The sequence below is a fragment of the Macrosteles quadrilineatus genome, unplaced genomic scaffold (assembly GCF_028750875.1).
Source record: "Macrosteles quadrilineatus isolate MER2022 unplaced genomic scaffold, UCM_ALF_1.0 Scaffold_2__2_contigs__length_208266976, whole genome shotgun sequence".
NCBI lineage: Eukaryota > Metazoa > Arthropoda > Insecta > Hemiptera > Cicadellidae > Macrosteles > Macrosteles quadrilineatus.
Genome location: NW_026542595.1, coordinates 112,657,684 through 112,682,114, shown reverse-complemented (window position 1 = coordinate 112,682,114; position 24,431 = coordinate 112,657,684). Strand labels below are relative to the sequence as shown.

Here is a 24,431-nt window from a genome sequence, read left to right as displayed (position 1 = left end):
CAATACCAAATTTAAAAAGATCGAATAATAAATAGCTGAAATATTACGGTTTTTAATTGTAAAAGGGGTAGAATAAGGCAGACGCTAGGCAGGTTTGCCCCATTTAAAACCCGTAATATTTCAGCTATTTCTTATTTGAACTTTTTTAGCTTGGTATTGTAAATAAAAGTGTTCCTGACATTTTTTCATGAAATCAGCCATTCTTGATTAATTTGGGTTTAAACAATTTAAATGGCCACCATTTTGAATTTTTAGTTGGATCAAAATGAACTTTAGTCAAACATGGGGTCTCTTTTACCTTAACATTCATACAAAGTTTCATAAAGATCAGTTGAAAATTTTCAAAGATAAAAATGTTTATGTAAAAAATACAAAATGGCAAATATCTGGTTAACACGTTGGGTGCTGATGACGGGAATTCCCGCAATTGCTTAACATTGAAATAAATGCAACTTTTATGTTCAAACATGTCGACAGCACAAATAGTGTTAAAGAGTGATTTTGGGAAAAATGTTATTCTTGATTTTCTCTTTATTTTATTTTGACCCAAGGAATCACTACGTACATTATGTCCCCACCTTTTTGAACAACCTGTATATATGCACAAAATCAAATATAGGAGCTGAAACAATGTAACTTTACATAAAATGCACTGACTCACTCATTACTAATGCTCCAACTTCCTATTTATCTAGTCAGCTGACATTTTGTACACTTTGTACTTTGGGCAGAAATAAATATGAAAAGTAAGCTATTTTGATATAAAAATGTCTAGGTCTCCAACCTAGAGGACAGAGTTCCTTAAAGTTCCATGTTATCCTTAGAATAAAATAGAACAAAAAGTGACATTGTTTGTTTATATAAGACAAAGTATTATTAATTTTAAGATTTTTTAATCTTCACCCTATGTTGTGAAGCACGGATTAGTTGCTAGTAATTTACAACAATTGGTACTAAAAATATTGGTTATTTATTTATTCATTCATAGAAGGTACACTTTATGAGCGAACCTAAAGAGAACGGTGTAGGATATCCTCTCAGATGTTGGTATATGTAAACCCACTAAACTTCCTACAGACACAGGGTAAGCCTGGCCTGAATCCTAATCGGTTAACTTTGGGACTAACGATTCTAAATTTTACTAATCAAATTGTCATTTAAATGTTTGAATGATTAAGTAAAGGATGCAAGAATATTTTTTATTCAGCCACAGTTTGACTAAGGTGTTTCAACCGTTTTATAGCCTACTAGCAGAGTACCCCCGTCCTTCGTACGGGGTTGGAGTATAAGTATAAAATGCTTATTACAGTTATACTCGTGCTTTGCGTTTACAATAGGAGAGGACACGTTTTCAGAAAATTTGGTTTACTAAAATTTTTGGTATACTATAATTATAGCACATGCACCATAACCATAATATTAATGTTCTACCACTGCACTATTACAATAGAAAAAAGTTAAGTTCGCACAGCTTTTTGATGCTGCTTGGTTCATAAATGAAAAAAAGGATTTAATAGCGATGCACCCTGTTGGTAAACATTATAACATTTTAATGCTATTGAATACCATAGTAGAACCAACTTGTGTAGTTGAAACAGCTGGCAAAATTCTTTGATTATTTTAAAAATATGAATGCTCATAAGGTTAACATGAGAAATTCTAGAGCCAGTGGGGTGGAGACCGAAAGGATTTTTGAGATAAGAATATGTTTATAATGTTAATCGGGAATGTGAGCTATCATCATACCAAATTTAAACCTAATCCGACCAGTGGTTAATGCGTGATTGAGCTTCAAATAAATAAACATACAAACATACAAACAAACAAACTTTTAAATTTATAATATTAGTAAGATTAATGTCCAGTTGGCCATTATCCAAATCATACCAGTAAAACTTTTCCCGTCATGTGCAATTGAGGTTATAGTCTATTTTGGGTGAAGATAACAAGTTAAAGATAAAAAGTTAATAACACCTAGTTATTTTGAAAAACTAGAGTTTGTAATAATAATCTACGATTTACGGGTTTGATCTTCTCTATCCCATGTAAACAATTAAAAAGAACCTTAAAATATTTATAGGCCTATTTTAATCTTTTGTAAGCAGGTAGGAGAGTTTGCAAATGTGTCCAACTTCCAAAATTCTAACCTTAAGATGATTGCAAGAAGGCTGTAATTTGTCTGTGGTTAGGAGAAGTATTGCCCGACTTAGGGTTGGGAGCACTTTTGTTATTTTTGTCTTTGTTAATACATAACAAAATAATAAAAATATATATTTTTCATTAAATGAAATGGTTGTAACAAATTTACTTCTACAATCTTTTTGATCTCTGCGTCTCAGGGGTCGGTACTCGCCCCCTGTTATTTAATGTATACACCGCTGATCTTCCTGCCACACGATCCAGGAAGTTCATTTTATGCCACTGATATTGCTCCGGTGACCCAGAGCACTGTTTGGTTAAAGATCGTTTATATATGGATTTTTAGAAAGCTTGAGTCCATAATCATTTGGTTTTACACTAACAAAACCGGTTTTTTTCGATTTGATTAAAATCTATATCTATATCTATATATATATAATACGTGAAGCCGTTTTTTGTTAACGCAACTCCTCCCTTAGTTGTGGACCAATTTCAACGTTTAAGGTGTCAAAAGATTCGTCTCAATATGTAGTTTTGCAATAAGGTTTTAGAATTTTGAAATTCCCACTCTTAAGGGCGTGAGACCTTCTCAAAGGTCGGGTTTTCCCCATAAGAAATACATGGAACAAATTTTAAAACAAAAAACAGCTGTTTATAAAAAGAAACTCATTAGCTTTTTGGGAGTAAATATTAATGTTTGTAATATTCAGGAGGTTAAGACCAAGTAAACAGTTAATCAGTTTTGTTAGTACGGTGCAATTTTGTTATCATTTTGCTCGAAATTTAATGTAGATTATTTTTGTAATTCATTGTATTGTAAGAAAAAAGCGCCATTTTTTTTAGATATTTGCGAAAAAGTAAAAAAAGTCCTATTTTCACCCCATTTTCACCCCCTCTCCCCCCAAACCCGACACTCAAATCAGTGTAACTTTTTTTACATATGAAGGGAAGTGTATTCAACAATTTGGCGCTGGTTTGAAACTTTTTTTTTTTGATGTCCCGGTTTGCTCTTTTTTTAAGCTAATTGCACTGTACTATGTTGGAAGAACAGAAAATACCTCAAGTTCAAAGAAGAAATATTTAAAACGGGAGAATGAGACAATTAATAATAAGATATCTTATGCATATGAAGAGAGTGGATATAGAGAGGCGGCCGGGTCTAACAGATACCTATCCAGATATACATTCACAGATACCTATCCAGATATACATTCACAGATACCTATCCAGATATACATTCACTTGGTTAAAATAGTTAACCAACATTCAATGGTGTTGCTGCCTTAGCCTATTCAAAGCGGATTAGTGCTGTCCAGTTGGTAACCCAGAGTTTGTAAGTAAAAAATGGAGCACATGAAATGGTTGATTCTGTATCACCCCACTTTTTAGGATTCTCTATAAGGAGAAAATTTGTTTTATTAGGAGGATGTCTCAAATCAAAGAAATAAAATGACCCAACTTAAATTACTTAACACAGGTTATCAGTAAGGCAACAGTTTTCTTCAATTCACAATGCTGGAAAAACTTTCGCATCATGTTAACTCGAATTGAAGGAGATCGTTTAGTATTCATTAGAAGTTATTTATCAGTTAAAACTGAGAGCAGAAATAATGTAGGTGAACCTTGACGACGCAAATATAGATATTTAAAATTAGTTTCTAACAAGTGTTTAAACAACTCTAAGATTTAACTAGAATAACTCTAATTTAAGCATAACGTTAATGTTTTCCTCGGGATTATGTTTCATACTATGCGGCTCATTGAGCCGCACGGGTTCTCTAGTATTACTATATTGTAATATACTGTACAATTTATGGGTCAATGATGAAAGGGCTACTTCCTTTTCTCTTAAAATAATTTAAAGAAATTCTGGTTCGTTTTGACATTAAGCCGAATTATTGTTTTTTTTAGAGAAGCAACGATTTGATGTGTATTCGACATAGTCCCGATTTGGTTAATTCTTCACTCAATATTTTGTTAGTACAAAAAATTCTAAGAATTTTAGAGTTAATTTTGATTTGAAATTTTAAAAGTTTATCATCTTCCTGTACAGTTACAAATCTCTTCTGATAAAACAATTGTATCAAATTTAGGCCTATAATTATTATACAGTATACAAAGTACAACTTATAGCTATGTTAATTAATTGTAAACTTTACACGACTCCTATAATTTCTCAACCATATTGCCTTTTCGAAATAAACGCTAATGGCATCTATTTCAGGCAAATATAGCTTGCTGGTCGTCTTTTCCTTACTATATAACACTTATAGCTAATGGCCTTATTTCCCTGCTTACTTCAAGGTGGCCTCCTTCCCCTGATTTTTATCCAGGGCGCCTTTTAGTGTTTTGAGTGATATATAACGCAATTTTTTTAATTAAGTGTGACGTTTGAAGTAGACATATATAGAAGCGGGAACATCTATGGATGGCTTTTCTGCAATCAAAAATGCTTTTGAGGTTATATCCTACGAATATAGGTGGGGGTCCCCCTGGCCGCTTCTCCAGGCTCATATAGAATGGCCGCCTTTCCCTGCAGGGCTGGGAATATATATATAAATATATATATATATATATAAATTTGAACGGATGGTGTTTTTGGTCTCTAGGGACCTCAAAACGAAAAAAAAAATCGGTCCCGCGTCCAGGTCTTACCATGAGTACTACGGTAATAGCTTATTCCCTATATGGGAAATTCGCTAAAAACAATAATAGACAGTTCAAGGGCTGGCCAGAAGATTGAATTAGTAGCGAAGGCAAAGGAAGAACTTCTTGGCCTTCAGAAGAGAATGGTTGAAGAACAAATAAAAATGCAGAAGGAAGAGCATAGCATGAAAATGGAACTACTCCAGGAAGAAAGAAGATTAGTTCAGTTAAAAATAAAAAATGAAGAGGTAAAATTAAAAAACCAGTTAAACTTAAGCGGAAATTATGCATAAGTAGTTATCACCATGTCACAGTGTTCATTAAAAAACATGTTAACTTACGTTTGTTAATAAATTTCTTTTGATTGTATAAAAAATATTTCTCTCAGTTGAATTATATGTTGTGTTATTTACTTATTTGTACTTGTAATGAAATGTTTAAGAAGGCCAAGGTTTGGCAATGTAAAATGGTGTGTTGAGCCTGGTGCTTCCCCATCCCCGCACTGGGCGTGTTGAGCCCAGTGCAGCTGGTTGGCGTGATGAGCCCCGGCATCCTTTCTATTTTCAGTTTAAGTTCCCGGTGGCCAAAGGCGTTGCCATCCGAGCCCTTGTAAAAAAGCATTGTACACATTTTTTACAGTTTGTTTATACTATGTTAACATTTAAAAAGTGAGTTATGATATATATTTACACAAAATTCCAAAGATGCAAAATACACAAAATCTTAAAAATAAAAAATAAATATTTTTAAAAATCAGACTGTCCTCAAACAAACAAAATCAAATAAGGACCTACTTTTACAATAAACAGATTTAAATAAAGGCCATACTTCTTAGGCCTATCTGTGTTACATATTTCTGAAATATTCGTAAATTAGTTTGTTGCGGGTCTGTAAGTGTCCATTTCCTCCTCTTTGCCTCTGCCTTTCTGGAACTTGGCCGTCATTTCCTAGCAGATCATGAAGAGCTTCAATTGCAGCTAATTCATCAGGAGAAACAGGCGGAGTATCATCACCTTCCATAATGCATATGTTGTGTAATATTGCTGTAGCAACACAAACACTTTCCAGTCTATCTAGCTTCAGTCTTATTCCTAGGGCTAACACTGGAAACCTTCTTTTCCATACACCAAAACAACGTTCAATAGGATTTCTTGTACGGATCTGTGATTCCTGAAACAGTTGCTCTTCTCAAAGAACTGGATTTTCTAAAGGGGGTATTAAGTAATTACTGCAGGCATAACCACTATCTCCAACCAACACACCGTTTCCAAACAGTCCATTTTCAAATTCTTGTTTAAGCTGACAGGAAGTAAAGATGTGGGCATCATGGGTTGAGCCAGGCCATCTGGCTACTATATTTGTAAGGCGCAGGGAACTATCACAAACCCCTTGTACGTTTATTGAAAAAACACCTTTTCTATTCCTAAAATACTCTGCGTTGTCACCACCTGGAGACAAAATCTTTACATGAGTGCAGTCGATAGCGCCTACACAGTTTGGGAACCGAGCTATTTCAAAGAAGCCAAGTTTCGTCTTTGACTGTTCTTCTTGTGTTGATGGCATACAAATGAATTGTGGACGTAACCGTGCAATAGCCTCTGATACCTGTTTGACAATTTTGCTCACTGTTGATTTATGAATGCCATTTTGATCCCCTACATTTATTAAAAAACCACTTGAAGCATAGAACTTGAGTGTGACTAGGAACTTCATTTCAGGAGATATTGCTCTGTTTTTAATTGTTGCACACTTTATTTCCTCTTTGATCAATTCCAACACTATATTAGCCGTTCTCTTCCTCATCCTATATCTGGCAAAAAACTCTGCTTCATCCCACTTTGTAAAATGGTCAATTCTTGTTCGAATTTTTGTTGGTCCTCTTCTAATTTGAACTACTTCTTCGAAATCTTCGTCTTCTATCCCATCCAGAATATCTATGACTTCCTCCATTATATGTTAGGACATAGATTTTGGGGCACAAATAGAAAAGTAAATAACTAAAGTGAGAAAAATGCATACAATCTGGTGTAGACTTGACAAATGAAGACTTTATTTATTTATTTTATTAATGTAAACAATATTTGACAACATATCATAGCTAACAGCTGTAGTTTAAACTTGACTCACTGGTTTAACCATGGTCCTGAATGAAGTTAAACCATAGACTAACCAACACAAGTAGACGTCTCATCCCATTGTAAATTTTGAAGCACGTTTTTCGTGTCTAGTTCATGTACGTGACACATGGGCGCTAGTGTCGACGAAACTTTGTTTCTATTATTTTAGGGTTAATTTCTTGATTTGTGCTTTACTGTGTGGTTATATAACTAGGGGACAGGTTATTGTTTATGATTAGATCGTATTATTTGGTTAAACGAGGTTTTAAATGGCTGTAATAACGGGAAACAAATTGTAAACAAAACACGACCTCTACAGAAAACCGTACAGAACTAACAATAAAATTGTCTTCAGCTGTTCCATAAGGATGAGAAATCTACTAAGGGAGTATGTTTTATCTATGGTTAAACTAATCTTCGGTTTAAGCTTGTCAAAGACATTGGAGAAACACTTTTCAAGTTTAAACCACAGCTTAAACGCCAGCATTGGTTTAAACTGCGTTGGAGAAACCGGGCCTTAACAATATGAGTAAAATGACCAATGAGGTTAAAGGATTGAGGGAAAAGAAGTAAAATTGTAATGCCTTGAACTTCAACTAATCAGCAGTTTACCAATTTATTTGTTAATGATCAATGCAATTAGTGGTTGGCACTCACCTTCTTAAATTTCTTCTCGTATTGTTAACACTATTTTACATTTGACACATTATACATTTGACACATATTTTACATTTCTTAAGCATAAGAAACTGGTGACAAAAATGTTATAAGTTTAAAATCTGTAACATCCTTGGATATTTTGTTAATAATAAATCTAAACACTTTCAGGTTTTATTTATTTTGATTTAGAATTCAAATTTGGCCGGTTAGAAATGGTTTGTAGGAATGAAGCTTTTGTAAATTGTGGGGTAAAATACTTCCTATGTAATAAGTTGCTGGGATGGGAAGTGTATTCAATAATCCAACTTCTGAAATTACCATGGAAATATACTATTTGTTCTAAAAAGCTGTTTGGGCAAAATAATGCTTTAGTAACTTGTTCCTAAAGCTGCTCTGCAAATAGATAGACTTCCTATTGCATAGTTCATGCGGTGTAAATTCCCAAATTTTACCAAAACCCCCTAGGAAATAGACTGTCTTGGCCATTTGTATCCCCGTTGTTACTTGGCCTCAGCAACACAGCGCCTCCGTCAATCTCTGTCCTCAGCATCTTCAAATATTTAATTCCCAAAAGTCTCATGGCCTGCTAGACATGATCCTACCATCTAGTTCTTGGTATTACCTTGGGTCTTCTTCCTTCCAATTTTGCCTTCATGGATACTTACATAAATACATATCCTCTCCCATTCCGGTTATCTCCGGGTCTAGGTGTTCACTAGGCCTCTCCATCTTCTGTCCCTCCACAATTCCTCTTCCTTGACTACCATTTAAAAAAGATCCTATGGTAAAAAAAACGGCATTTAACACTACTCCTGCTCAATATTTCCTAAACATCTATTACTTTTTTGTATTTATTCCAGGGAAACTCTCTAGATGATACAGTTGATGAAATGGATTCCAAGAATTCATGGGAGTGGACATTCCTTCAAGATATACTCCCTAGCTAATAAAGTTGTCGTAATAATATGGTTGCAAGATTACATTGGCTGGACAAACCTTCAAGATAAACTGCCTAGTTAATTTAATTGTTGTAATGAAATGGATGCAAGGATAAATTGTCTGGACAAACCTTCAAGAAATACTCCCTAGTTAATTAAGTTTGTTGTAATGAAATGGTTGCATGAATACATTGGGTGGACAAACATTCAATATAGACTACCTAGTTAATTTAATTGTCGTAATGAAATGGTTGCAAGAATACATTGGCTGGACAAACCTTCAAGATATTCTCCCTAGTTAATTAAGTTGTCGTAATGAAATGATTGCAAGAATACATTGGCTGGACAAACCTTCAAGATATACTCCCTAGTTAATAAATTTGTTGTAATGATGTGGCTGCAAGAATACATTGGCTGGATAAACCTTCAAGATTTACTTCCTAGTTGATTAAGTTGTTGTAATGAAATGGTTGCAAGAATAAATTTGCTGGACAAACCTTCAAGATGGACCCCCTAGTTAATTAAGTTGTTATAAAATGGTTGCAATGAATACATTGACTGGACTATCATTCAAGATGAACCCCCTTGTCGATAAAATTGATGGAATGAATTGATTTGCATGAATACATGGGCTGGATATTCCGTCTAGATAGGACTCCCTAGTTGATAAAGGTGTTGGTGTTATGAAACTCCCAATACATTTAATAAAAAATATAATTATAATATTAATCAATCAGTTAATATAAACAAAAAAGGCTAATTAAATGAATAAAATACCAATATTTTTGCCCCATATTAAAATTCTCAGCGAGTCCTCCACTTCTTTCGTGTTCTCCTCAGACACATACTCCCCCCCTTTGCTGGCCCTTAATGTCGCACAGATGGTTTTTACCGTTATCCAGATCATCACCACACTGTTTCTTCCATTTTTCTGTCAGTCATTTTGCCACTGCTCTGTGCAAGGTCCGGAACTCCTTGCTTAGCATTCCGTCTACAGAAGTAAGTAGTGGGGTGAAAGAAGCGTTTCTTGATTCTGCCAAGTGTCATGTATTTTCTTTGCTTCCCTTTTTCAGTATGTTCCAATACAATTTCGTATGGGAGGTGCAGGATTCAATTACCATATGCTCAGAGATAGTGGTTCTCGAACAAAGTTTCACCATGCCAGCACCATCAAACTTCCAAGAGTGTCTCTTACTTCATTATGTCTTCTTATGATCAACAGTGATTGACAGTTCCATACTAAAGTTTTTGCCACAGCTATCGCATGAAGAGAGACAGGAGTTTTTCCATATTTTAGGGCAAGAGCATCTCTGAATTCTATTGGAGAAAAGTCCAATTTTAGTTTTTTCAATGGAACACATGATAACTATCCATTGTGCTCCGCTTTAGTACTTGCTCCTCACAAGATAATTTTTTGCTGCTTTGATGAAGATTTTGAATACATGGTTTCAAAATGTATTCTTCTTCTAATCTTTCCGCCTCTTTTGAGTTCTTTTTAGTAACAAGTGTTCTTCATGTTCTGTAATACTTATTTTCCTCTTATTTCCATGCATTTCGGATCAACTAAACCAATTCCTCAATTTTTTACTTGTAGTTTTTGTTCATCTTGGTTTAGATGAGATCCAAATAAAGCAAGAAATAGGTTCTGCTCAATTGGATGAAAATTAAAGTATCTCTCTCTCAACAAATCTTTGACAAAAATTCCATTCAGCTTGTAAAAGTGACCTTCAGCCGGTAAAATAGCAGCGTAATGACTGCTGGTGGTAAATAGTAGTGTTAGTTGCAGCACGAAGCGCAGCACAAGTAAGCACGCCATGAGCACCTAATGCAGCACACTTGGTCACTATGATAACTCGGCCAAGTACAGAGGAATGTTGCAATGGGGAAAGTGGTTCAATCGGACATCTCTGCCAATGTCCTGCTCTTATCTTCGTTATTCCTCCAGGCAATGTGATAATAAACGGTGCACAATGAATACCTCCACATTAAAATTTATGTATAACTAGCCATATAAATACGTTAACTCTGTCATACAGCACTTTAATTTGATATTGATGGTTACATATTTCGGCAATCTTTATTGCCGTATTCAGACCGACTGAAACAGCATGTTTTACTAGGCCGGCCACACTTCCGGAAAAGACCTAGGAAGGTTGTTAGGTAGACCTGATGGAGTTGTAGTAGAATTTGGACATAAGGTTTGGATAAACTAGAAACACCGACTATTTGGACAACAAAAGAACTCATCAAAACGTTCCTGCTGCTGCACTTGTTTAAAGCCTTGTGAGTAAAAGACGATCCATACAGGCCCAAAGTTATTCAATGCCTCATATAGCTCACCAAAGACATAAAAAGAAAAGTCCTGAAGAGGTCAGTCTGTTCACCAATGGTGGATGTTCAACTAGATAGTTTTTCCAAGAACATCGTTTGGATCCGAAATGCCACGTTTTTGCTATTGTACCGACTGAAGTTCACTTCGGTGCTGGGTACATCACACAAGTTACCTCACTCACACATTTTTTATAAATTTGTATATTTTGGGTATAAACAATGTTTGGAAACTCGCGTGAAAATCAATTTTGAACACCAATGGAAATTTCGTAAATATTTAGCCACACATCACAGTTACCAAATGTAAACGAAGTAATTGTCGTCTGCACCAATTGTACATGGACGATTTGAACCATACATTTTAACAAAGAAACCTAAATTGACACATGCAAGATTGAAATTAAATGAAAAATCACTATATGAAAGGTGAGGCTTAGACTAATACCGGCATGTATCTCGTCCACGTTACTGTATTTGTTTTTTGGCTGAAAGGTACTATATACAATATTAGGTCATAATCTGATACACAAACCCTATTACAGGTTAAAGCATACTACGGACTCCACCTCAGTCGTTTGGACATGAGATTTGCCGGATTTATTTAGGTAAAAACCACTAGTTGCAGCCGCGTCAGACTAACCCGTCATTAAACAATCTATTGAGGACACGAGTCTCTAACGAGAGGTTGTCACAATCGCAGGACTTGATGACGGCTGAATGCGACTTATGAAAATCTGTGAGATTCTGTTCCGCATTCTTGCAGGTTAGTGAAATTATGCGGCGAGATAAGCCTTGAGCAACAGTTGGAACAGTTGGGCCCCGGTCACGGCGACGTTGCGATACCCGTGTACTGCGTTGCCGACGAAAATCGTGTTAAATACCATGTGCTGTACTGGGTTGCCGACAAAAACGTGCTGGCTGATCTGTGTTGCCGACAAAAGTTCTGTTAAAATACCTTTATCCCGTGATGAAAGATGAAAGCATAGTTGTGTGGTCCGGTAGCAATGCCGACAAAAGGTGATTAGATACCAATAAGAGACGGGTTATTTCTAGTTGCTGATTTTGGCTGCTGAATTAAGCAGTTAAGAATGCCCGCCTATAGTGAGTGAATGCCTTTTTGTCTCACATGTGATTCCTAAAGTAAAATTGTGATATATATTAAGAGTCTCAGTTTTATACCTATGTTGTGACAGTGCGAATAACATTTGTTAGGAGACCGTTTCGGTTGATGAAGAACAGTTTCCTATGAAATGTAAGTGAAATGTATAGACTTCAAACCAAATGTCTACTACACTCCGGGGAGGAATTCCAATTTATTTACCAAATTGTTTGCATTTTCAACATTAGATCAATTATCAATTATTTAGGATGGGGACGCCACAATGTGCGTATTTTAACCCAAATATGAGTGAAGGATGAGTGCACTTTTTTGGTTCTTTCTTTTAAGTATGTATGCTTATTTAAGTTTTTTTATCATACCTACCAATAGCCATGGATCCTCCCGTTGTACAACGGACTCTCGAACTTCCTTTAATCCATTCAAATGCTATGTAAAATTCACGTTATTAATAACAGTTTGGTATTCAGTTTCCAAACTGCTACTGTTTTTTAGACTATTCGGTTCTTTTTCAAATGCCAAGTAATAAATGTCGAGTTATGAAAACCAATTATTTTTATTTAACTTATTTAGAAGGCGGAGAGTCAAGTTTGCAACAACAACTTATGCAACGTGGATGCATCCTAATGCTCTTCCGATATAAAATGAGACCCAACACAACGCACCACGTGACAAATGTTTAAAATGTCCGTTCGCCGGAAGTCACGCAAAATATTTATGACAATTGAGGAAGTCATAAGAAGAACTGAAGGTCGCCATTGACGTCTTGGTCGCCGTGACGAGCTATATGTGCGATCTTGAACATTTGCGTGAGCGTGATGGATGCAGCCCGTGAATCGCGAAAATCCGATGATTGTAATTACTGTGAAGATTGATCATCTAGACGGTAATCAATCTTTGCTTTACAGTGAAGGTGAAGGTTTTAGCTGTGAAATGGCAGTGATTTTAAAAATTCTGTTACATTTCATGGACTGGGTTTTAGCATAGACAAAAGTATTAAATAATAGACTGTCAGCCGTTCTGCGGTTACCATAGGTTCCATAGGTTATCATAGGTTACCATAGGTGCTCACGGCGGTGTGCGCCAGAACCTATGGTAACCGCAGCATAGCTGACAGTCTATTTTTTAATTCTTTTTGTTTATGGTTTTAGAGAATTTTGGTCTCTATAATCTAAAGATACCATGAAAAAGTTTAAGGGAAGAGAAGAGTGAATCGAAAAAGGAAATGTATACCCGTGAAAGGATTTAAATAACCAACCACTCAATATAATTCAAAAATATTATGAATTGGATATATTCCTTTTCTTTGAGCTTGGATATTGAAATTGGCTGTCGAGCAGATCCAATTGAAATCCTATGTGTGTCCAATATAAACACAGTTATGTGTATTAGGGCACAATATAAACACAGTTATGTGTATTAGGGCAAAATATAAACACAGTTATGTGTATTAGGACACAATATAAACACAGTTATGTGTATTAGGGCAAAATAAAAAACACAGTTATGTGTATTAGTGTACAATATAAACATAGTTATGTGTATCAGTGCACAATATAAACACAGTCATGTGTATTATGGCAAAATATAAACACAGTTATGTGTATTAGGGCAAAATATAAACACAGTTATGTGTATTAGGGCAAAATATAAACACAGTTATGTGTATTAGTGTACAATATAAACATAGTTCTTTGTATCAGTGCACAATATAAACACAGTTATGTGTATTAGTGTACAATATAAACATAGTTATTTGTATCAGTGCACAATATAAACACAGTTATTTGTATCAGTGCACAATATAAACACAGTTATTTGTATCAGTGCACAATATAAACACAGTTATGTGTATTATGGAAAATATAAACACAGTTATATGTATTAGGGCAAAATATAAACACAGTTATGTGTATTAGTGTACAATATAAACATAGTTATTTGTATCAGTGCACAATATAAACACAGTTATTTGTATCAGTGCACAATATAAACACAGTTATGTGTATTATGGAAAATATAAACACAGTTATGTGTATTAGTGTACAATGTAAACATAGTTATTTGTATCAGTGCACAATATAAACACAGTTATTTGTATCAGTGCACAATATAAACACAGTTATGTGTATTATGGAAAATATAAACACAGTTATATGTATTAGGGCAAAATATAAACACAGTTATGTGTATTAGTGTACAATATAAACATAGTTATTTGTATCAGTGCACAATATAAACACAGTTATTTGTATCAGTGCACAATGTAAACACAGTTATTTGTATCAGTGCACAATATAAACACAGTTATGTGTATTATGGAAAATATAAACACAGTTATATGTATTAGGGCAAAATATAAACACAGTTATGTGTATTAGTGTACAATATAAACATAGTTATTTGTATCAGTGCACAATATAAACACAGTTATTTGTATCAGTGCACAATATAAACACAGTTATGTGTATTATGGAAAATATAAACACAGTTATGTGTATTAGTGTACAATGTAAACATAGTTATTTGTATCAGTGCACAATATAAACACAGTTATTTGTATCAGTGCACAATATAAACACAGTTATGTGTATTATGGAAAATATAAACACAGTTATATGTATTAGGGCAAAATATAAACACAGTTATGTGTATTAGTGTACAATATAAACATAGTTATTTGTATCAGTGCACAATATAAACACAGTTATTTGTATCAGTGCACAATATAAACACAGTTATGTGTATTATGGAAAATATAAACACAGTTATATGTATTAGGGCAAAATATAAACACAGTTATGTGTATTAGTGTACAATATAAACATAGTTATTTGTATCAGTGCACAATATAAACACAGTTATTTGTATCAGTGCACAATATAAACACAGTTATGTGTATACGTGCACAATATAAACACAGTAATGTGTATACGTGCACAAAATAAACACAGTTATGTGTATCGCCTCAGACTGCTTGTATCGTGTTGCAGATACTGGTAACTTTCACTTACATCGGCGCCGGCGCCTCAAACGTTGCGTGCTACTGAGCCGTTCATACGCGCGAAGAACTACTTATTACGTGGTTTTTCGCAGTATTTATAATTTCTGTAGGATTTAGTGGAGTCTGAAGTCTAATTTCCTTGTTTTGAATCAACTTGAACACTTGAATGTCAATAGACTTAAGTTTAGCTTTCAATCTCATAAAAGATTTTTTTTATTTATTATTTTCATCCGTAATGGAATCATATTTACAAATTCCAGAATTCTTTCTGCATCAATCATCAAATAAAGGTATCAATCAATTTATGAAATAAGATATTATTTTCGGTTGTATACTCAATGATGTAAATATTTTCCGTTTACTCAGTATTAATTTTCACCACCGTTTAAGCTTTTGAATGACTTTTGGCCACATTAATTTGGTACGTTTTCCATGTGATTACACTAAAATTGCATAGGTTTCTGTCTTTAACTGTAACTTAATATTATCGTAAAAACGTTTAATTGCCATCTCAATGTACTACAATTAAATAGTACCAGAATTTTGCATTTCAAAGAAAGCTGTTTATCAGAAGGGATTTAATTTCAAAATCGTAATTATTTAAAACCTCTCGTTTCCGAGAAACCATTCTAATAAAACAGCTGTATAAAACGGGTAATCCACGGCGTTTCGCAGAGTTGTTCTTACGTTCCTCAGGGCAAGGATGACGTCAATGGGATTCTGACGTCATCGTTCTGACCTACATGGTCAATAGTAGGTGAACAACCTCGTATAAATACAACTACGTGTGACTTCTTCTGATTGTAAATATACACAATTGACATGGGAAAACTTACTATCTTAACACTAGCCTGATTACTTAGGTGTGCAACTTTGTCTATTGTTTTAAAATGTACTATATTCCAGGGAATTTTTCTCTTTTAGTTTGCTGTTACTCTAATGTTCAAGCATTTCTATCTTTACAGGTTAATACTGATTATATTTAATTGTTTACAAAATAATTTGCGTACTTTTCTGCAAGCGCTTTTAAAAAGAAAAATTCCGTAAGTTGAGTATTATTTTTAAGTTATTCGACTAACGCACATATAAGATACCACAACAAATGTAACTGTTTTCGTAATTTACCATTTCCACTGGCCTCCCGACAGTTTTCAAAAGAGACTTTAATGGTGGGTGATGCTGAAGTCTGAGGTATACTACGATATATCGACACGAAACACTTTCTAAAGTACAAGTTTAACTGTTTAAAGTATATGTTTATATCTATTATATTATGGTTATCTATTATACAATAGGTTTGTATTTATCTTTATATTTTATCTGCAACAGTAAAATCATGAGGTCGTAAGTTTGCCTCGATAAAGAAAGGATTTTCATTTGAAATCATACTAATTTTTATAGTTTTCATTTTCAACAAAATAAATAACAGTTTTTTTTTAAATTTTCCTTTAGCGTAACGTTCTTGTTCTTTAGATTTTATACGCAAAATTAACACAGAGTGGTCTTATTTGCTTGACATTCGATTTGTGTACAGTTCAAAGTTCGCCTTCACAGACTCTTTAAGGTCTGATATACATTAGTGTTATAAAAGATTCTGTGGAAAAACTTTAGCTTAGTATTGGAAATAAATATAACGGAAAATATATAATTGGGTAAAACTAAATCGCACTTCTGTCTCAATTAGTATTGACTCTAACTCAAAGGTTACTGGATGTATTAACCCTGACGATATATGGCTCGTTCACTTATAGAAACAATCTGCTACTTCCTTTCAAGGAATAATAGGAAGATTAATTCCCGGACACATTGACGTCACCAAACAGCTGATGGCTCTAGGATCTCCCTCTTTTCCACCAGTCGTGCACCAGCGTTGCCTCAGTCTCGTGCAACATGACGTTCTACACGGCCGCTCTGTTGTGTCTCGCTCTAACATCTGTTAACTCTCTCAACCACTCGCTCACCACGATACGTGAGTTTACATAACTTGCTCTTATAAAACTAGCTCAAATATCCTGAGTTTTTAGTGTTTTTGTGTATTAAGTGTGGGAGAATCTGTTATGGGTGTTATTGTTATGATTTTTTGTGTATCAGTGGTATTACAGTTTCTTGATAATTCTCTTAACTTTTAGTGTTGTAATTTGTCCATACACTAATTGGAAAATGATATATTTGGCTTGTACGTTTTATTTTCAGTATCTTAAGTCAATGGTTTTATCGTCAGTGTTTTTTGTATACAATCAGCTGTATTTCAGTTTCTTGTTAATTGATTAAACGTTTAGTGTTGTAGTTTGTCCATGTAATAAAAGTATCGAAAATCTATACTACTAGGATTGAACGTTTGATTGTCACTATTCTTTGTATATAATCAATAGGGTTACAGTTTGTTTATGATTCAGTAAACTTTTAGTGTTTCAATTTGTCAATTTTTACTTCTTCAAGTACCGGTAGCTCATCCGTAAAAGTATGCGTATTAATTATTATTTTGTATGCAATTTTATTTTGTTATTTTTTATTATTTTGTTTTACAATTCTTTGTGTACAGAAATCGTACAGTTTCTAGAATAAGTCAATTCACATGATCTTTTTATTTACTTAATTTTTTTTTGAACATTGGAATCACTCAGGTCATTTTAATATTAAGAGGTTTTTCCTTGTATTCTGTTGCATTCTTCATATCCCCTAGTAACTATTCATCTTACCGTAGTTTTCTTCGTATAAAATCAATTTTACTACACTTTGACTTGTAGTTTTGTTTTTGCCTTTTAATGCTGTAAGTTTATCGTTATTGTTCTTTTTAAGAACTCAATTGAAATCTTATATTTGTCTTTTTTTATCTCTGTAATCCACTTGTTGGGGGTTTTTTCTTGACAATATTAACTTATCGTAGTTTTGGCTTACTTGATAATTAGGTGAATTTAAATGATAAGAATTGTTAAGGTTTCTGCGGATGTTGATGTTAAATATGTGTAAATAATGAATACAAACATGGTTAAATTAAAAATTATAATCAATAGAAAGAATTTGAAAATTTACCACTCAGGAAGTTTAACAAATAAAAAGCTCTTTTACAAAGTAGTAGAATGCATAAGCGGTCTGTGTCATCATCAATATAGTAGTCATAGTCAATAAAAGAACAGAAAAACGCGATTGAATTTTGCAATGGGCAAATGACTTGTATAAAACGTCTTTTGAAGTAAAAAAATCATGATATTTTTTACTTTATAAAAACAAACATTACAATAATATATACCGGCTCTAACCTACATGATTTATTATTAAAAACGTATCAATATTCATTTTAGCGCAGTATACATTTTTCGCTGTATTGAAACCAAAATTTTTTTCAAAAATTTAGATGGTTAAATACAAACATCGTGTTGAAATGCAAATTAAAAATTAAATCAACATAACCGAAAAACTTGACTTAGAAATCGTAAACAATTCCACCGTCAAAGGGGAATGGAACAATATTTCAAAAAAGTAAGGAACATGTAGCTTTGTTTTAAATTCATATTCATTTAGGTAAGGCTAGGCTAGGCTAGGTTTATTCTATGTAGAATAACAGAACGATATATAAAATTACAAAAAGGTATTTTATTGAAACAAATGAACACACATGCAACGAATTTTAAAAGGCTAAGCTACGTTATAATGAAAGGACTGGACAATGGAGTGTGGGCTGAAGTTACAATAAAATAGAAGATTAATTTCAAATAAAGGTTCAAATTTACTATAGTATAATTAAGATGGGCTCTATCTCAGGGTAGGGTGTCGTGCTGGCTTGAATGCTAAGAATTAATAAATTAAATAGTGTCAAAATAATTAATTTATTAAACTTACAATATCCCTACAATTAATATCAAATTTTGAGGTTGTCCAAAAGGTAAGTCCAATCTGCAATGAAATTAAATGAGTTTAAAAGGAAAAGTATTACTTAATTTTGAAAAATAATGTTGGAGTTAGTCCTCTTAAGGTTGACTGTAATATAACTTGAATATAAACTATTTAACTTAGATGGAATCTGGACTCCTTCTTTTAACAGTTTCAACTTTCAACTATGGCTTCCTTTCTCTTCTCAGTCTTCTCGAATTTGAATGTTCACATGGGTCGTCTATTGTTGGAACACATGGATCACTGCTTACTTGATTGTAGATTCCTTAAGGACTAATTTTAAAATTATATTATAGGAAATTTTTATGTATTGCAATTTTCTTACATATTTAATAAATACCCTAACTAAGTTGTAGGCTTTGTACAAAAATATATAGGCTATGGAATGAATATTATTAATGATTAATTGAACATAGATTAATGGAATTGTATAAATAAATTTAATGAATACAAGGCCAGCCTTTCTGAGGAGTGATTAACAGCAAAGGTGTATGAACAAAAGTTAACATATTTTAAGAATCTCAATACTAAATAATTAATGAATAAAATGAAATATTACATTCAAATACAGCAAATTTACCCTCAAGTACAGTAATGTACTTAATAAATGAGATCGAATTGTCGTGTCCCTGGTCAGCAGATTGTGTTGGTGTTTGACTCATAGTCGGACTAGCTTTGATTGTGTACTTTGTGAATGAGATCGATTTGTTGTGTCCCTGGTCAGCAGATTATGTTGGTGTTTGACTCATCGTCGCACTAGCTTTGATTGTGTACTTTGTGAATGAGATCGATTTGTTGTGTCCCTGGTCAGCAGATTGTGTTGGTGTTTGACTCATCGTCGCACTAGCTTTGATTGTGTACTTTGTGAATGAGATCGATTTGTTGTGTCCCTGGTCAGCAGATTATGTTGGTGTTTGACTCATAGTCGGACTAGCTTTGATTGTGTACTTTGTGAATGAGATCGATTTGATGTGTCCCTGGTCAGCAGATTGTGTTGGTGTTTGACTCATAGTCGGACTAGCTTTGATTGTGTACTTTGTGAATGAGATCGATTTGTTGTGTCCCTGGTCAGCAGATTGTGTTGGTGTTTGACTCATCGTCGCACTAGCTTTGATTGTGTACTTTGTGAATGAGATCGATTTGTTGTGTCCCTGGTCAGCAGATTGTGTTGGTGTTTGACTCATCGTCGCACTAGCTTTGATTGTGTACTTTGTGAATGAGATCGATTTGATGTGTCCCTGGTCAGCAGATTGTGTTGGTGTTTGACTCATAGTCGGACTAGCTTTGATTGTGTACTTTGTGAATGAGATCGATTTGATGTGTCCCTGGTCAGCAGATTGTGTTGGTGTTTGACTCATAGTCGGACTAGCTTTGATTGTGTACTTTGTGAATGAGATCGATTTGTTGTGTCCCTGGTCAGCAGATTATGTTGGTGTTTGACTCATAGTCGGACTAGCTTTGATTGTGTACTTTGTGAATGAGATCGATTTGTTGTGTCCCTGGTCAGCAGATTGTGTTGGTGTTTGACTCATAGTCGCACTAGCTTTGATTGTGTACTTTGTGAATGAGATCGACTTGTTGTGTCCCTGGTCAGCAGATTATGTTGGTGTTTAAATCATCGTCGCACTAGCTTTGATTGTGTACTTTGTGAATGAGGTCGATTTGTTGTGTCCCTGGTCAGCAGATTGTGTTGGTGTTTGACTCATAGTCGCACTAGCTTTGATTGTGTACTTTGTGAATGAGATCGATTTGTTGTGTCCCTGGTCAGCAGATTATGTTGGTGTTTGACTCATAGTCGGACTAGCTTTGATTGTGTACTTTGTGAATGAGATCGATTTGTTGTGTCCCTGGTCAGCAGATTGTGTTGGTGTTTGACTCATAGTCGGACTAGCTTTGATTGTGTACTTTGTGAATGAGATCGATTTGTTGTGTCCCTGGTCAGCAGATTATGTTGGTGTTTGACTCATAGTCGCACTAGCTTTGATTGTGTACTTTGTGAATGAGATCGATTTGTTGTGTCCCTGGTCAGCAGATTGTGTTGGTGTTTGACTCATAGTCGCACTAGCTTTGATTGTGTACTTTGTGAATGAGATCGATTTGTTGTGTCCCTGGTCAGCAGATTATGTTGGTGTTTGACTCATAGTCGGACTAGCTTTGATTGTGTACTTTGTGAATGAGATCGATTTGTTGTGTCCCTGGTCAGCAGATTGTGTTGGTGTTTGACTCATAGTCGCACTAGCTTTGATTGTGTACTTTGTGAATGAGATCGACTTGTTGTGTCCCTGGTCAGCAGATTATGTTGGTGTTTAAATCATCGTCGCACTAGCTTTGATTGTGTACTTTGTGAATGAGGTCGATTTGTTGTGTCCCTGGTCAGCAGATTGTGTTGGTGTTTGACTCATAGTCGCACTAGCTTTGATTGTGTACTTTGTGAATGAGATCGATTTGTTGTGTCCCTGGTCAGCAGATTATGTTGGTGTTTGACTCATAGTCGGACTAGCTTTGATTGTGTACTTTGTGAATGAGATCGATTTGTTGTGTCCCTGGTCAGCAGATTGTGTTGGTGTTTGACTCATAGTCGGACTAGCTTTGATTGTGTACTTTGTGAATGAGATCGATTTGTTGTGTCCCTGGTCAGCAGATTATGTTGGTGTTTGACTCATAGTCGCACTAGCTTTGATTGTGTACTTTGTGAATGAGATCGATTTGTTGTGTCCCTGGTCAGCAGATTGTGTTGGTGTTTGACTCATAGTCGCACTAGCTTTGATTGTGTACTTTGTGAATGAGATCGATTTGTTGTGTCCCTGGTCAGCAGATTATGTTGGTGTTTGACTCATCGTCGCACTAGCTTTGATTGTGTACTTTGTGAATGAGATCGATTTGTTGTGTCCCTGGTCAGCAGTATATGTTGGTGTTTGACTCATCGTCGTACTAGCCTTGATTGTGTACTTTGTGAATGAGATCGGTTAGTTGTGTCCCTGGTCAGCAGATTATGTTAGTGTTTGACTCATTGTCGGACTAGCTTTGATTGTGTACTTTGTGAATGAGATCGATTTGTTGTGTCCCTGGTCAGCAGTATATGTTGGTGTTTGACTCATCGTCGTACTAGCTTTGATTGCGTACTTTGTGAATGAGATCGGTTTGTTGTGTCCCTGTTCAGCAGATTATGTTGGTGTTTGACTCTTCGTCGCACTAGCTTTGATTGCGTACTTTGTGAATGAGATCGGTTTGTTGTGTCCCAGGTGAGCAGATTATGTTGGTGTTTGACTCATCGTGGGACTAGCTTCGATTGCGTACTTTGTGAATGAGATCGGTTTGTTGTGTCCCATGTGAGCAGATTATGTTGGCGTTTGACTCATCGTCGGACTAGCTTTGTGATTGTGTACTTTGTGAATGAGATCGATTTGTTGTGTCTCTGGTCAGCAGATTATGTTAGTGTTTGACTCATCGTCGGACTAGCTTTGATTGTGTACTTTGTGAATGAGATCGATTTGTTGTGTCCCTGGTCAGCAGATTATGTTGGTGTTTGACTCAACGTCGGACTAGCTTTGATTGTGTATTTGGTGAATGAGATCGATTTGTTGTGTCCCTGGTCAGCAGATTATGTTAGTGTTTGACTCATCGTCGGACTAGCTTTGATTGTATACTTTGTGAATGAGATCGATTTGTTGTGTCTCTGGTCAGCAGATTATGTTAGTGTTTGACTCATCGTAGGACGAGCTTTGATTGTGTACTTTGTGAATGAGATCGATTTGTTGTGTCCCTGGTCAGCAGATTATGTTAGTGTTTGACTCATTGTCGTACTAGCTTTGATTGTGTACTTTGTGAATGAGATCGGTTAGTTGTGTCCCTGGTCAGCAGATTATGTTAGTGTTTGACTCATTGTCGTACTAGCTTTGATTGTGTACTTTGTGAATGAGATCGGTTAGTTGTGTCCCTGGTCAGCAGATTATGTTAGTGTTTGACTCATTGTCGTACTAGCTTTGATTGTGTACTTTGTGAATGAGATCGGTTAGTTGTGTCCCTGGTCAGCAGATTATGTTAGTGTTTGACTCATTTTCGGACTAGCTTTGATTGTGTACTTTGTGAATGAGATCGATTTGTTGTGTCCCTGGTCAGCAGTATATGTTGGTGTTTGACTCATCGTCGTACTAGCTTTGATTGTGTACTTTGTGAATGAGATCGATTTGTTGTGTCCCTGGTCAGCAGATTATGTTGGTGTTAACAGGAAAACATTTTAAACATAAAATCAATAACTAACTATTTAAAACACATTTTCGTCATCGTTACGATACATTTAACTTGATTTACAAAGTAAAAAAATAAAAAATACAAATTTAAATCATACAGCCCAAACTTAGAAAAATAACGTAAATTTTAATGAGTACTTAGGTTTGCTGCTTCATGGAAGGTCAACATTTTGGGTGTTTTCTTTATTGAAATGTCAATATCTTAGTACGAAATAAATTAACCAATTCATGTCAAATTCTAAATCTAATCTCTCACCTATCGTCGTTTATGTAAATAGTTATTATGGTCTTGTTAAGCGTGATTGAACATTGCTACAGTTAACATCGAATGAACTAAATCCAGATTCATTATAATTTGACACGATAAATTGTCTTGCTTTCTTTTCCTCATGCAGCATTTTATTATTTATGCGTAATGAAACACAGGGTTTTAATTATATTACTAGTTTTAATTGCTACATGTAATTACTGTTTATTTGTTTGCTAGCTGTCGTCGCTTGAAAACTAGCAGTTAGTACGATTTCCACCACTTGAATTTATATAAATAAATTTAGAACTATTTTCTTCTATTAGTCTATTTGAAAGTTTCACTTTTTTCAGACATGAGTTTTTATTCAGTCCATAAGGATTGAGAATTCCCCCAGTACTATTTAAGAGCTTTGTTAAACAACAATAGTGATCTAGAACTTCTCAATTAGAAGTTACCGGTAGTCTTCTTACCAACATCAACGATTTGCTTTAGATCTCAACAAAAATCCTTTTTATAATATTTTCAATCTTCGAAGAAAACTGTTATTCATAAAAATATAAAATTATAGTATAAACTACTTGACTAAGCAACTGAACAATTTTATTTCAGTATTATGAATCAAAATAATGATAATAATAATGGTAAAAATAATACTTCATGTTACATATTTAGTCAATGTATTGTTGAAGACTTCAAATATGTATTATTCATTAACTTAGCTTTGAAAACTTTTAAAGCCCATTCGTTTTAGATACTTTATAACCCAATAACTTACAGGGTATTTCTTTAAACGCTACCCAAATTTCAAGTACCATAAGACTCTTTTAACGAAAAAACAACGTTATATGGTGTATCCCTATTTTCTTTATTTCATTGTCAATCAGCTGATATGAATTGTTGCGTCGTTGTCTATGAGATTTATTGGGAATTTATTGTAAATAAGACTCAACAAGGTTATTTCACAATTTCAAAGAGTATGTATTGTAGAAGAATATGTTGAAAGTAAATAGTTAGTTTAATACAAAGAAATGGTTGAATTTAAGTTTCAGATGTGATACCAGTAGATAGTAAATCAACAAGTTAAATAC

General features: G+C 34.5%; 2 protein-coding genes across 2 annotated transcripts in view; one reads left to right on the top strand and one right to left on the bottom strand.

Moving 5' to 3' along the window:
* Positions 1-5,631: 5,631 nt before the first annotated feature.
* On the bottom strand, positions 5,632-6,735 carry LOC128984784 (putative nuclease HARBI1). Its single transcript, XM_054404152.1, has 2 exons — positions 6,015-6,735; positions 5,632-5,828 (listed from the first exon to the last, which is right to left on the bottom strand). Exons 1-2 carry the CDS (start codon positions 6,733-6,735, stop codon positions 5,632-5,634), a joined length of 918 nt encoding a protein of 305 aa, XP_054260127.1.
* A 10,081-nt stretch (positions 6,736-16,816) lies between these two features.
* Positions 16,817-24,431, top strand: part of LOC128986210 (protein takeout-like) — a 29,454-nt gene continuing 21,839 nt past the window's right edge. The window contains exon 1 of the mRNA XM_054406430.1: positions 16,817-16,921. Coding sequence (XP_054262405.1) covers positions 16,843-16,921 — 79 coding nt within the window. The 5' untranslated portion in view covers positions 16,817-16,842. The remainder of the gene's footprint in view (positions 16,922-24,431) is intronic.